The sequence below is a fragment of the Medicago sativa genome, chromosome 2 (assembly GCF_051527215.1).
Source record: "Medicago sativa cultivar Bolivia chromosome 2, Bolivia_mono, whole genome shotgun sequence".
Taxonomy (NCBI): Eukaryota; Viridiplantae; Streptophyta; class Magnoliopsida; order Fabales; family Fabaceae; genus Medicago; species Medicago sativa.
Window position 1 is genome coordinate 7845736 of NC_140750.1, and position 14620 is coordinate 7860355.

The 14620-nt window shown below is 30.5% G+C and overlaps 1 protein-coding gene and 1 pseudogene across 2 annotated transcripts; one reads left to right on the forward strand and one right to left on the reverse strand.

The window, feature by feature from the left end:
* Positions 1-5752: 5752 nt before the first annotated feature.
* Positions 5753-7162, reverse strand: LOC146944153 (uncharacterized; annotated as a pseudogene). Its single transcript, XR_015025853.1, has 5 exons — positions 6951-7162; positions 6376-6675; positions 6083-6155; positions 5926-5972; positions 5753-5894 (listed from the first exon to the last, which is right to left on the reverse strand). The product of XR_015025853.1 is annotated as an uncharacterized LOC146944153 (transcript).
* A 3620-nt stretch (positions 7163-10782) lies between these two features.
* On the forward strand, positions 10783-11601 carry LOC146944154 (precursor of CEP14-like). The gene has a single exon (XM_085742561.1). It carries the CDS (start codon positions 10947-10949, stop codon positions 11253-11255), a length of 309 nt encoding a protein of 102 aa, XP_085598687.1. The 5' UTR covers positions 10783-10946; the 3' UTR covers positions 11256-11601.
* Positions 11602-14620: the final 3019 nt, after the last annotated feature.

The window sequence follows — 14620 nt, forward strand, 5'->3', positions numbered from 1 at the left end:
CATCAACATCACAAGGGGGGGGGGGGGGGGGGGGGGGGGGGGGGGGAAACAATATGCTTTAGCACTAACAATCTGTTATACATACATGTGTGGATGCAAGAGAATTGGATCATCTCCTGCCTTTTTTGTCCAACCATCCCTCCTTTTCTTAATTTAATGGTTGATTGACGGAAAATACTTTGGTGACATTAAATTTTAGTGACCTTGACAACATTACTGTATTTTGATAAAAGACAATGATTGATAAATGATTAAAATAAATTAATTTTGATGAAAAAGAATGATTAATTAGGAGAAATATAGTGACAAAATCACCAATATCATCAAAATCCAATATCACCCAGATAAAATCCGCACCAATAATATTAAAGAAATGGTAGGAGATAATCCAAATCCTAGTGCAAGACATTAATTTCCAACCGCTCTGCACTTAGGTATGACATAAGGTAAATGGGAGAGGGGTTTGCCTCCGACACCGCCTCTCCAACTTCCCACAAAAACACCCAGCATATCAATATATCATGTCCCACCATATATATTAAATAAAAAAATATTTAAGTTTAATTTGGAAAAAATAATTAAATATGATAATAAAATAAAATAAAAAGAGTGGAGGATAAAATAAATTTTGAATTTTTATTTTTTTTTAAATTACATTATTATGATATCACATGGTGTGCGTTAAATTATAATTTGTTCATCTACTATTCAATAACATCACATTAAATGGAATTGGAATATGATGTCATATAACGTCTCATTTATAAAAAAAAAATATTATGTTTTTTGAAGGCTGAAATGTTAAATATCATAAAAGAATTTAATATACCAATTAATCATATAGTAAAATTTTAAAGATGGCAGACTCGTATATAAAGAATAAACTTACAACTTGAGCCTTCATATTTTTATATATAGGCTTTGCAAAGCTCAATTCATCTATTCTCATGCCTGCCTACCAACTAAGAAAATTTCGAGTGCTAATAAAACTTGAAATGTTTGTACGTGCCTTGATAACAAGTTCTGATAATGTAATAGAAATGTTGCATGTGCCCGTTCAGCGTGCGGTAGTCCACCATTTCAAAGTATAATTTGAATTCAAATGCAAAAATTAATGAAAATCTGAATGCAAAATTCAATGTGGAAATTGAAAAGTGTGTTTTTCAAAAGTGTTTTCAATGCACACCCAAAAATGCACAAGACGACGAAGGAAGAATTAATACCAGATTCCATATAAATCATGTGGAAATTTTGCACACAGAAGAAGAAAAACATACTATAAAAATAAAAAGAATTAAAATAGGGCAAATGATAACTTGTGCCCTCAAGGACACATGTTAAGGAACTAATTATAGAAATGTATGTATCAAAAGTCGTGCATTCAACTTGTTAAAAACTAAAATATAATGTTTTCCAATGCAAAATTGCTCTTTTTGGATTCCTTAACATGTGTCTTTAGGGCACAAGTTAACATGACCCTTAAAATAGAAAGAAAGAAATGCGGGCAGAAGACTTATGTGGTTCAACCAATGTGACCTACATTTATTCCGGAGAAATAAGTTCACTATGAATAAAAAATGAATCAGTCACAAATAAGTTCTCCTTTGGACGTTTGATCCAAGTAGAATGACAACAAGACCCAAGAAATTTCACTTTCTATTCTCACAATAATAATGCTAATAACACTTATTTTAGTAATTTTTTCCTAACTCTTAATCTTTTATTTGGTGAAATACACTTGAGTCATACCACTTTATATGAGATTTATTCTCAAAACGATGCAAGTTATGCATTTTATCTAATAAGAGAGCGATTATTAAAAAAATGTGTTAAAATTGTTAATGTTATTCACTCTTACCAACTTTTATCCCCAAAATCTAGTTTTTTTTTTTTAAAAAAAAATATAGTTTAGTCCATACAATTATAAAGTTTTTTTGTTTTAATTTCCATAGGCTTGATTGAATTCAATCCTTGCAAATTCAAAAACATATGCTTTAGTCTTTGTCGTTAGTTAATTGGACCACAAGACGTGATTTTATTGGATAATGTATGTTGTTGTGGACTAATAGCAACAACTTTTAAATCAGTTATTATTGAATTAAACAACAACAAAAAATTTACTCTTAAAGAATCTCACATCAGATAAAATATAGCATGGACATATATGTTTATAAATGGAGGTAATCTTCACTCACAAACCACTTTTGTAGGGTGTGTAAGACACAACCACGATTTCTAAGATGCTACCAAAGCCTCCTTCAAGATTTATTGGGTCATTCATCATTCATATTCACACTTTAGATGTGATGTTAAGTCATGTTGTGAGGGAGTGTGTTAAAGAGTCTCAAATCGGATGAAAGATAGCATGAATACATTTATAAGTTGGGACAATTCTCATATCGGCGACCAGTTTTGTGGGGTTATATAAAAAGAGCTAACCATGATTTCTAAGACATTCAAGAATAAAACTAGAAATCGGTATAATTTCAAGAAATAAAATCATATTTAAACTTTTTTTCTTTTTTTTTATATACTTTTTTTGGTAATAAAAAACTTTATTTTTTTGGTTTCTTTTTTGGTGATCATAAACTTTTTTTCTTTCTATATTCGCTCAACAGAGAGATACAATGTGAAATGACGAGACTATATTTATGATTCGGTCTCTCATTTCCACAAAACCCAAATACATATATGTGAAACATGAGAAAAACCAAAATACACAAATCACAATTTATTTATTTTTTGCCCACGAGTTTTTTTCCTCTCAGATAAGTATTGTATAGTCTTAGTTAATTCGTTAGGGAGAGAGAGAACTTGTTAGTTAGAAGCAACGATTGAACTCTGCACATGATCGGTTCGTTCGACTAATGAATCTTTTCACACAAAACACTACATTTCCTCTAAATCAAGAGTGCATGAATCTATTGTAAAAATTAAATCATCAATATCGAGTTATTATATGAAATTAGAACACACTTACTTGGAAACCATGGTGACCGGATTAACCGAGATTGAAGACAAAGTCTTCCTTTGCCTTTCACATGCTCCAAACTTAGGGTTTTCAATGGGGCAAACCACTAATGAGCAGAATAGTCAGAGTGATGGCAAAGGGGACCTAGCCTCTCTATTTATAACCGTGCAACCCTAGGCATCACCCATCATGGGCCTAGTGTTTGGGCCTACACTATGTTTCTACACAAATCAGATTAAGTGTCCAAAAACCCATTATTTATTGATCACTTTTATTAGGGCTTAAGCATCATCAAATGGATCACAACATCAGTCCGTTTTTATTAAAACCAAAATCAACAATTGATTGTAGCCCACTAAATATTAGAAGAAATTCTAACATCTATTGATAATTGAAAAATAAAATTAAATGTGTTGCTATGAAGTTTTCTGCATACTTTGATTTTGAGCAAAATGTCAACACCAAATATCTTTTATTAAGTAGTACATTTTATGAATAGAAGCTGACTATGCATCTTGTTAATTGTCTAACATTATCTGTTTATATATATAAGAGACTAATAGTCTAATAATTGACAAGTGCTATCATAAAAAATTGATAAATATGCTACTTAACTATTACGGTTCACATTATTATAATTATTTGGTTGAAAAGCCAAACAATATATTGATAACGTATTAATTCTAAGGATAAGATGTAGCTAAAATAAAACAAAATGCATAAACTAGTCATGCTAACAAGCAACAATTTTGTATTGAAAACAACGATTTTTAAATTTTAAAAAAATTTATACACATTTTTCTAATACTAACAGTTCTATACTTGAGTAAAAAAAAAAAACAGTTCTATACTTTTTTTCTTCAATCAATACCTTAAGAGCAATCATTATCATTTTCCTACACAAAAGGGTAACATTAAATTACAAGACTCGCAACTAATACAAACACAATAAAGCTTGTCTAAACAAACCACAACCACATGTCTCCTTACGACTCAACAACAACGATATTAGATCTGATTGTTACATGATAATGGTGATCACACGATATATGTTGATGTGCACCAACAATTGTGTAAATATATGTTGATAAAAAAAAAGTATCTGCTTGTGGGGGGAGCATACCCATATGAATGGATGAACTCACCTTTGAGGGATAAATTGTTGATATGTCAAGTTTTAGTATAAGAGTCTCACATTGGATGGAAAAATAGATGGTGAGTAACATATAATTAGTGAGATTACTCATGTATAAATAATGTTTTAAGATTTTTTGGTTAAAATATGTTGTCTAATTTCACTTGTGTCATTAGTTAAAATCCATTATTATGATCTCATCATATCACCATTTATGTGGTTATGAGTTCAATACGTTACCTATAATATGGCTATAAAATATAAATATTAGAATTTGGATTGAGTTTAACTCAACCTTACAAAATTGGATTGTAAAATATTGATACCCAATTTATAATTTAAATTTTAGGTCTTATCTCATCCAATGTGCACTCTTAACATACTTTCCTCACGCTCAAGATTGCATATTTGAAGTGTGGCTTGAGTAGTCTAATAGCTAGTGGTCTAATGAATTTTAGATAAAATTTGATATTCTCTTGGGGAGATAGGTAGTTTTGTTTGAGTTAAGGGATTTATAATGAGTTAACAAATTAAATGTTCATGATTTGAATCATGAAGAAAAAGTAACATAACAATTAGGCCCCGTTTGGATTGGCTTATTTTGAGCTTATGTGGGCTTATCTACTCCCATAAGCCTTTTTAAAGGTGTTTGGGTAAATAAATAAAAATAGCTTTTCGTAGTTTCATAAGCTGCTTATGCCATATTTTAATAAGCCTAAATTTTCAGCTTACCCTCCGGCTTAACAAGGAGCTTATGAATTTATGTAACCTCCTTCGATTCTCTCTGGAACCACTTTTTCAAAACATATATTTTAATTATAATGTTATTATCTTTGGCAGTGCATGGGTAACAAAATTGCTATATACTTATCTTACTAAAGTAACACACGTAACTTTTGGTCAAAAAAAAAAAGTAACACACGTAACTAAGTTTTTTTTTAAGGAAGATTTTTATTATTTTTTTGTTACGTAACAAAATGAAACTGAATAAAAAAAAAACAAACTTAACTTATCTTTTTTGGTAACAAACTGTATTTTAATATCTATATATTTTTTTAAGGAGGAATATTGATTATACTATATATATATATATATATATATATATATATATATATAATATATTATATTAATTCACTACAAAAAACTTGACATTTAGTGACAGCCAAAAACCGTAGGTAAATATCCTTTCGCCGTAGGTATATGTCAAAATACCTATACCTACGGCCATTTTTTTCGTGGTGGATACTGGTGTTATACCTACGGATTTGAGCCGTCACTACATCCTATAGTTACGGAATCAATAGCCGTTGGACTAGACAATAATGCTTTACCTACGGATTTTGGGCGTAGGTATAGAACCTAATCTGAATTAGGAATGCTTTTTACCTATAGATTTGGACGTAGGTATAGAACTGCAAATTGTTTTTACCTACGACCATTTCCGTCACTAAAAACTTGCCGAGCCGAGACCTATCATTTGTTTGTATAAATTCGTTATCGTACGCATTTCATTGCAATTAATGTACACACCACGTTCTTGATGCTATATTATTTGAAAATTTTATTTTATGAAATTAATCAAATTACAAACTAGGCAATTAAATGGATATATTTAGAAACCAAAACAAGATTCCATACCATATATATTGAAGATTAACACCAATTCTTCCAAACATAGAAATTAACAAAAGCTAAATCATGTCAATCCTATTGTACTTTAGAGCATTAACCAAAACAAGACATAACCATATTCGGCATACAAAGCCTTATAACTATGCCAATAAAGAAAAGAACCAAAACAAAGTCTAGCCTAGTTTCCAATTTCAAATTTCCATCTTCAAGTCTCCATATTAGCCTCATCTTCACCTACACGAAATAAAAAGAAAAGATGAATAATAACACAATTCATCATTGAGAATATCACTCCTAAAAAACAAATAAAATATTAACAACTTCAGTGATATTTAATTGAATACCATTTTCATTATCTTCATTATTGCTTGGACTAGGGGAATTCAAAGGGTTAGGAACACTAGAAGCATCAGTAACCTATATCACAAAAAGTCAAAAATTGCAGATAAAGATTAGTAATAAATCAAGAGTATTGCTAAATGGTGTGAACCACCACGTGCAAAATTCAGCGAATTGTGTGACTCAAACACAAAACTAGCATTGTTTTCATAAACATGTAATTATATAAATTCCATGTTCTCTTAAATCAATGAAGCAACTTGTATTTTTATACGAAGATTAGTAAATTCAGAAGTACCTGTCTAGCAGCTTGTATTATCTCATTCACATCTTCTGCAGAAAATCGACTTTGAATCAAAGTCATGACATCTGCTAACAAGCCCTCCATAGTCTTAACTCTATCACGCAACTCTTCATTTTCAGACAAATCAACCTTTGATTTTTTAGATTTAGGTAACTTTCCCATACATCGCACGCGCCCCTTCTTTGCATCTCCTTGTACTTTAGAAAATATGTCATCCTTCCAAGACATAGAACCCTGCTTGTTTTGAGTTGATTGAGATGTTCCAGCCTCATTACTATGTTTTTTTAGTTCTTCCTAAAACCCAAAACAGAATTAAAAACAGTTGGCAATCAGGCATGAAAAGGCATTAGAGTTTCTTGGCGCTGCTGTTAATACAAAAGCAGTTGGCAAAACATAGTGACAAAAATATTTACTCAAGCATTTACTACAAGAAATCAAACAGCAGCAAGAAATCAAACAGTAGCAAACAGCAACAAGATATCATACTTTCAAATGGTATAACAGGCATTCCATTCAAAAATCAGGAAAACAGAGAATCATTCTGCGTTCCAAAAATGTTAGATGCTTACAATCATTCTTGCAGCTTTTTCATTGACAATTGTTAGATATTTTGACGTCCAGGCATCACTCCTTTTCCCTTTTTCATTCTTGCAGCTTACAGTCAAGATATTTACATTGAAACTCGCACATAATGATAGATATTTACATTCTGCGTTCCATAATTATACACATTTTAGTGTATTACGTTAATATGTATGACTTGGACTTACTTTTGCTTCATCGGAGAACCAATATTCAACCAACCCACGATATTGAGCTTCGTCAATCCTAGCATCACGTAACTCAATTCCAGATACAATTTCATCTACTGTTTTACTTGAGTCAAATCCAGCTGCCTTTAAATCACCCTTCCATTGTCTCCATTTTTCATTCAAATTAGATTTTATAATTTCTCGCAATTCATCAGTTATTGGAGGAACAAACTCAAATCGTTTCTACACATTGAGAGATGTTAAATAAAAAATGTAAGTTATATTACAAATTCTGATACACAAATAATTAAAAAACTTGCAAACTTAATACCTCTATTTGTTCCAGCATCGCTTTTTTATTATCTGATGTCTTTTATTTTCTGAAAATTATTGAAGTGCACATTTTGATTGAGCATGGCATATTCTACAACACAATTTTTTTTTTTTGAAATAGCATTATATTGAAAAAGCCCCTTGCACCAGAAGTGCATAAAAAGGGCGAAGAAACAGAACAGAAGGAACAACAGGCCAAGCACCAAAACAACAAGCTAGGACTAAGAAGCCAAGCATAAACCGCCAAAGCTTATAGCCTAGAACATGAATAAAGCAAAAAAACCAGAACCCAGGCCACTAGAGCTAAACTCCACCGAGATTAATAAAAAATGAATATGATCAATAATTCATATTCTACAACACAAACTAATATGTTAAAATCGAATATGTACTAAGCTAGCTAGCTAAAAACTCTCCCCTGTCCTGTAAAATAAAAAAAACGTCTCCATACATATACTATACCAGTATAATGGTATATTCTTGTTCACATGTATCCACCTTAAATAGCCATTCCCTACAGTCCCAAACTAAAGAGCTTAACATTAAAAATTCAAACTAACACAACACAACTCATATGATCAATAATTCAAATTAACACAACACAACTCATAGATTTAAATTAACACAACAATTAAAATGAAACAATAACAAAAATCTGAATCAAAATCAAATAAAACAAGAATGAGAAAGCAAAATATACCAGCAATTCGTAGATGAAGAGCAGAGCGAGGAGACAACTGGAACACGAGTCACAAACAGGAACAAACAAGTCACGAATTGGAACTGAAATGAACAAATCATTAACAAGCTCACTTAGCAAAATAGATATATGACATTTACGGAAAATGCTAAATATACCAAATAAAAATTCATGAAAATATGTGAATGAGTTACAACCGTTGATTTGGCCATAATTGCTTCAGTCTCGCTACTTCGCTACTTATCTTTTTAACCTTTTTTTTTTTACATATGTCTTTAGTTCATCATTCACAGAAGCTCTCTTTATATTTTCTTAAATGAGAAAACCAAGTTAAATCAATATCTTCAATGACTTATGAGGATAAGATAAAAACAGCTTATGAACATGTCATAAGTTGTTTTCATAAGTTTTTGCCAAACAACAGTCTTACAAAACTATTAGTTCTTGCCAAAATCAAGTTATGTTGCTTTTTCATAAACTATTAGCTATTTTAATAGCCTATCTTCGATGACTTATGAGAATAAGCTGAAAACAGCTTATGAACATGTCATAAGCTGTTTTGATAAGTTCTTGCCAAATAACAGTCTCACAACACTTATGCCAGTATATAAGAGCAAATACATCAACCCAAACACTCCCCAAACCTACTAAATCTCCTTGACAGATACCCTAAAACTAAAATAATTTTTCATTAAAATAATTGTTACTACTTATTATCACAGTGTGCCCAATTATCACAGTGTGCCCAGTAAGTAAAAATACTATCATACTAAAAAATGTAATCAAAACAAATCAAAAATCAACAAATATTATAGTAAAAATAAATCAAAAAATAAGTGAATCTAGTGAAAACCTAATAACAAAATTTTGTCCTTTCATGACTTACAGCAAGTAAAAACAGAAGAAACGTGAAAATTGATGGCTTACAGGATCTCGTGTTCTTTGAGACAGAGGGATTTGACTTCAGATTCTTTCAGTTGATCTTCAAGGATTTCGATTTGGGTGTGAATATTTTTGCAATTTGGGAATGGGGAAGAACAAGAAAGGCTGAGGTTTCAATCAGGGAAGAAAAGGTGAGGTTTTGATTTAGCCATTTCAGGATTAGGAAGAGTGAGATTTGGATTTGGATTCTGGAACCGGTGAAGAATGAAACCGTGTTCTGGAAAGTGAAATGTTTTTCTGGAACGTGTAGAATGGAATTGGGGTTTTTTTTTTATTAGTTTTTTATATATATTTTAAATTTAGATGTGGGAAAAATTGGAAAAAGCGGGATCTTTCCCGGTCTATAGTTTCATTGGGCGCACTCTCTTGTATTATTATTTTTTTAGATATCTATACCTACGGCCACATTTGTAGGTAAAACTTACCAATACCTACGGATTTTCGTCCGTCACTATAAACCTCCGTAGGTATATGGCAATTTTCTTGTAGTGATTATATTATATATATATAATTAATATATTATATTAATTATATTATTCCCTCAAAAAAAATTAATATATTATAGTAATGTTTTTTACAACTTGATTAATTTTACCAAATTTTTTTTTATAATTGTCGTTCGATTCTTTGATTTTTTTGTTAAATTAAAAATATTTAAAATTTCAATAATTGCTTATGTAATGTCACATCCAAACACTTCAATTTATGTAAGTACTTTTTAGTGTACATATCCAAACGTAAATAGCTTATTGAGTATAAGAGCTTATGATGTAAGCTCTAGTGCCATAAGCTCTAATGCTATAAGCATCAATATAAGTTGTTTATCCAAATGGGGCCTTAATATATTATGTTTCTTATTAAAAAAAAAAAAGTAGTGATATATGTACAACCATTTGTGACAATTTTTATGACAACTTTCTTTTTCCCTCTTTTTATTGGTCTAAAATTAGAGAGAGAGAGAGAGAGAGAGAGAGAGAGAGAGGAAAAAACATGAAGAGAAAATAAGAATATAATACGAATATGAGAGAGAAAATTATTAAAAAGTTGTAATAAAGTAGTTGTATAAATATTATTTCTCCAAAAGAAAATGTAAGATGACGACACTTAACTAATTTTCATGTCTTATCTCATGTTGGACTTTTGATATTAAAAAATGTCAATTAACATTAGGGTTTGAAATAAATGAATCGTGTAGAGCACATATTCCCTTCCTTCCTAGTAAATCATATATAGAAAACATGCCGACAATATTGAATGTTTCCCCAAGTAGAAAGCCAAAGCTTAATTTTTGTTGAATGAGTACTAGAGGAGCCAACCAAAGCCAAGCCAAGCAGCTAGGTTACAATAACTTTAGGACACATTAATTAGTGTGACATATTGATTGACGGTAGCTATGTAGTAGTAGAGAAAATAAAAGTGAAAACAAAATTACCAAAATAAAATGGGCGGCGTCTTAGCTTAGGTCAGCATCACCTAACTCGGAAATTCCACGCGGCATATATGGAAAATATGACATTATTTAACTTTACAACACATTTGACTAATTAGACTCTTTCTGTTGAATATGGAGTACAAATCAAATGCACCTTTCCCACTCATCTATTTTCTCTAAATCCTTTGATTATTATTTTCCAAATCTATAAAAAATCTTAATCTTGACTTAGCCACTGCCCACACTTCAAACCCGAAACTTGGTCTCCAAGTTCTCTCTCTCTTCACCTATAAATAAACATATCTTTCCCTTCAAGAAACTCAACTCCTCTCATAACCTCTCCTATATTATTCCCAAACACAAACACACACAAAACTACTACTTCAAACACTCCAATTCTCTTTCAATGGGTCGTATTGGAAATATGCAACTAGTTATATTCTTTATTCTCTTTGTTTCCCTTTGTTCATGTCTAGAAGGAAGAAAGCTTCATATTGGTTCAAGCCAAGAAACCAAGAAAATTGACCCATCTTCAAGGGACAATTTGTTCTTGACTTCACTCCCTAAAGGCAAAGTTCCATATTCTGCACCAAGCAAGAGAGGTAACTCTGTTGAAGTTGATGAGAAGCTTGTTGCACGTCACCTCATAAGCACCGAACCTGCTGAAGTACGGATTCTTCTTCGATCTGTTCCTAGTCCTGGTGCTGGACATTGAATGATTAATATTATAGCTTCAAGCTACATAATTTATTTGTTAGTTCATACCATGACACACATTATTTGATTTGTTCAGTTTTGTGATATTTTTCTAGCTAGATTATTTATATTGGAGAAGGAATTGGTGATTTTAATGTATGGTTATATACAGGGATAGTTGAATTGTATAAAGATAGTGAAATGTCTCTATTTCTCATTATTGAGAGATAATTTAATTTATGTAGTGATGACAAAGTTTGTATTTCCGCGTAACGTGACCAACTTCTGTTTTGGTCTGTATAATGTTACAAGGATTTGGATCCAATGTTACGAAAATGTCTTAATTGAAAAACTGTCTTTGCGAACATGTATGGTTTTTTCCCATTAGGAGAAATTGTTGGTTCGGAAATTCAGAGGCTTCATCACTAGTTGATCCGAATTCAGATTAAACTATATACATACAAGATAAAAATATACGACATGGCCTTAAGAAGAGAAATATTGTCCATAAATTATTTGTGGGCATCTCCTTTACCTTGTTTATCATTAAATGATGTAGTACTAGTGTGTGTGTGTCTATATATATATATATATATATATATATATATATATATATATATATATATATATATATATATATATATATATAGGGGTTTGCTAGAACACACCCACTAGTTTTTATGTGGGAGTGTTTTAGCAAAGCTACACCTTAGGGTGTAATTAACCATTTTTTAGTTATTTACTTGCTAAAACACTCCCACATAAAAACTAGTGGGTGCGTTCTAGCAAATGCCTATAGGATTTGCTAGAACACACCCACTTGTTTTTGTTAGAAGGTGTGTTATAGCAACATACACCTTAGGGTGTATTTAACCACTTTTTAGTTATTTACTTGCTAAAAACACTCCCACATGAAAACTAGTGGGTGTGTTCTAGCAAACCTCATATATATATATATATATATATATATATATATATATATATATATATATATATATACACACACATACATACACTCTTCCATGAGTTTCCTTTTATGGAAGATAATCTTTATCTTGAGGTGAGTGAGACACTAAATATAGATCTTCTCTTAAGTCGAGATTCAAACTTTAGGCTTAAATGCAATTTTGCCCCCCGTATTTTGGCTGAATCGGAATTTTAACCCCCCCCCCCCCCCCCCCCCCCCCCCCCCCCCCCCCCCCCTATTTTAAAACTCGGAATTTTACCCCCTCAATTTAATGTTTTTCGGAATTTTACCCCCCCTATTTTGAAACTCAGAATTTTAACCCCCCAATTTAATGTTTTTCAGAATTTTACCCCCCACCACATTTGATGTTATTATCCACCTAATTAATTATTTAAATTAAATAATTTTTAGTTACAAAAAATAAATAACTTTTTTAAAAAAATAGAAAAAACTTTATAAAATACCTTAAAATGCAATAAAATTCTAAAAAAAAAATTCTAGAAAATAAAGATAAAATGTAGGAATTACAATAAATGAATAATTTATAAAAAACATCAAAAAAACTTTAAAAAACACCTTAAAATGCATAAAAATACTAGAAATAAAGATAAAATGTAGGAAATAAACCAGAATAAAGAAAAAAATTCCATTAAAAATACATGGAAAATTCCATTAAAAAAATGTAGAAAAAATTCTAAAAAAAATGTAGGAAAATTCCATGTATTTTTTTTCTGTTTATACTGTTTTTCCATGTATTTTTAATGGAATTTTTTTCGTTTATTCTGGTTTATTTCCTACATTTTATCTTTATTTTCTAGTATTTTTTTTCTGCATTTTAAGGTATTTTTTAAAGTTTTTTCCATTTTTTTAAAAAATTATTTATTTATTGTAATTCCTACATTTTATCTTTATTTTCTAGTATTTTTTTTAGAATTTTTTCTACATTTTAAGGTATTTTTTAAAGTTTTTTCTATTTTTTTAAAAAGTTATTTATTTTTTGTAATTAAAAATTATTTAATTTAAATAATTAATTAGGTGGATAATAACATCAAATGTGGTGGGGGTAAAATTCCGAAAAACATTAAATTGCGGGGGTAAAATTCCGAGTTTCAAAATAGGGGGGGGGGGGGGGGGGGGGGGGGGGTAAAATTCCGAAAAACATTAAAGTGGGGAGTGAAATTCCGAGTTTTAAAATAGGGAGGTAAAATTCCGATTCAGCCAAAATAGGGGGGCAAAATTGCACTTAAGCCCAAACTTTAATTTATGGTGTGGATCTAACATTTTTCATTAAACCAACTCATTTGTCTACTCGTATACCGTCAGGCCACAAAATATGAGATTAAAAATTATTTAGTACATCTGTTGGAGTTAAAAAGAATATTGGTACATGAGTGGAGTTATTATCTACTACTCAAAGAGAATGTTTAACTATAATTAAGCTTCTCCCGTCTCAAATCAAGTTTAACATATAAAAATTATATCAAAATAAGTATCATTTGCTTTTCCACGTAAGAATAACTTCTTCTTTTTTAAATTCGGCTTCTATATCAATATTATCTACACCACTTATAATTCAAAAATAATACAAATTCGTGGACAATAACACAAATTCCATTAATTAAAAACCAAAGAGATCAACTCTAATTAAGGTCTAAAGCCTACTTTTCAACTACTCCCTCTGTCTCACAATAATTGTCTCTTTACCATTTTTTTCTTTTTCTCAAAATAATTGTCACTTTAGAATACCAATGCAACATTTATTATTTTTTTCCATTATAATACCCTTATTTATTGAATTTCATCCAACTTAACTACTCCACTAACTACAATTAATAAGGGTGTTTTAGTAAATGATACTAATTTTACCATCAAAATCAACACAATTAATCATTTCCTTAATAATCGTGCATAAACCTTAAATGACTATTATTTATAGACGGAGGCGGAGGCAGTAAACAAAGTTTCTCACCCAAAGTCAGACATAAGAGGTGGTGTACGTTTTCACTGATTTTGTCACTAGCATGAATGGATCCTCCTCATTTTTTTTTATAACATTGTTTTGACTAATACAACATTGACATATTCATTCATTTTAAGACACTAATTATCGAACAAGTGGGGTTAAGTTATGGAATCAAAATTAAACAATTCCATATTTCACAATACTCCATATTAGTATATAGTTAGTTTGGTAGTGTGGGGTTTCAAGAATAATTTGTTCCATAAGGAATATTTTCCATTGTATAATAACTTTTTTGAACAAAAAGTCCAAAATCTATATCCTTTACACATATTTAGAAGTGAGGTAGGTAAGATCTTAAATTATAAAGTATGAAGGAGGAAAAAATGGCGTTGGATATGGTTCTTGTAAGCTGTAGTATAAACTTAGTGAGTTGGCATTTTGGTGAAACAAAAAA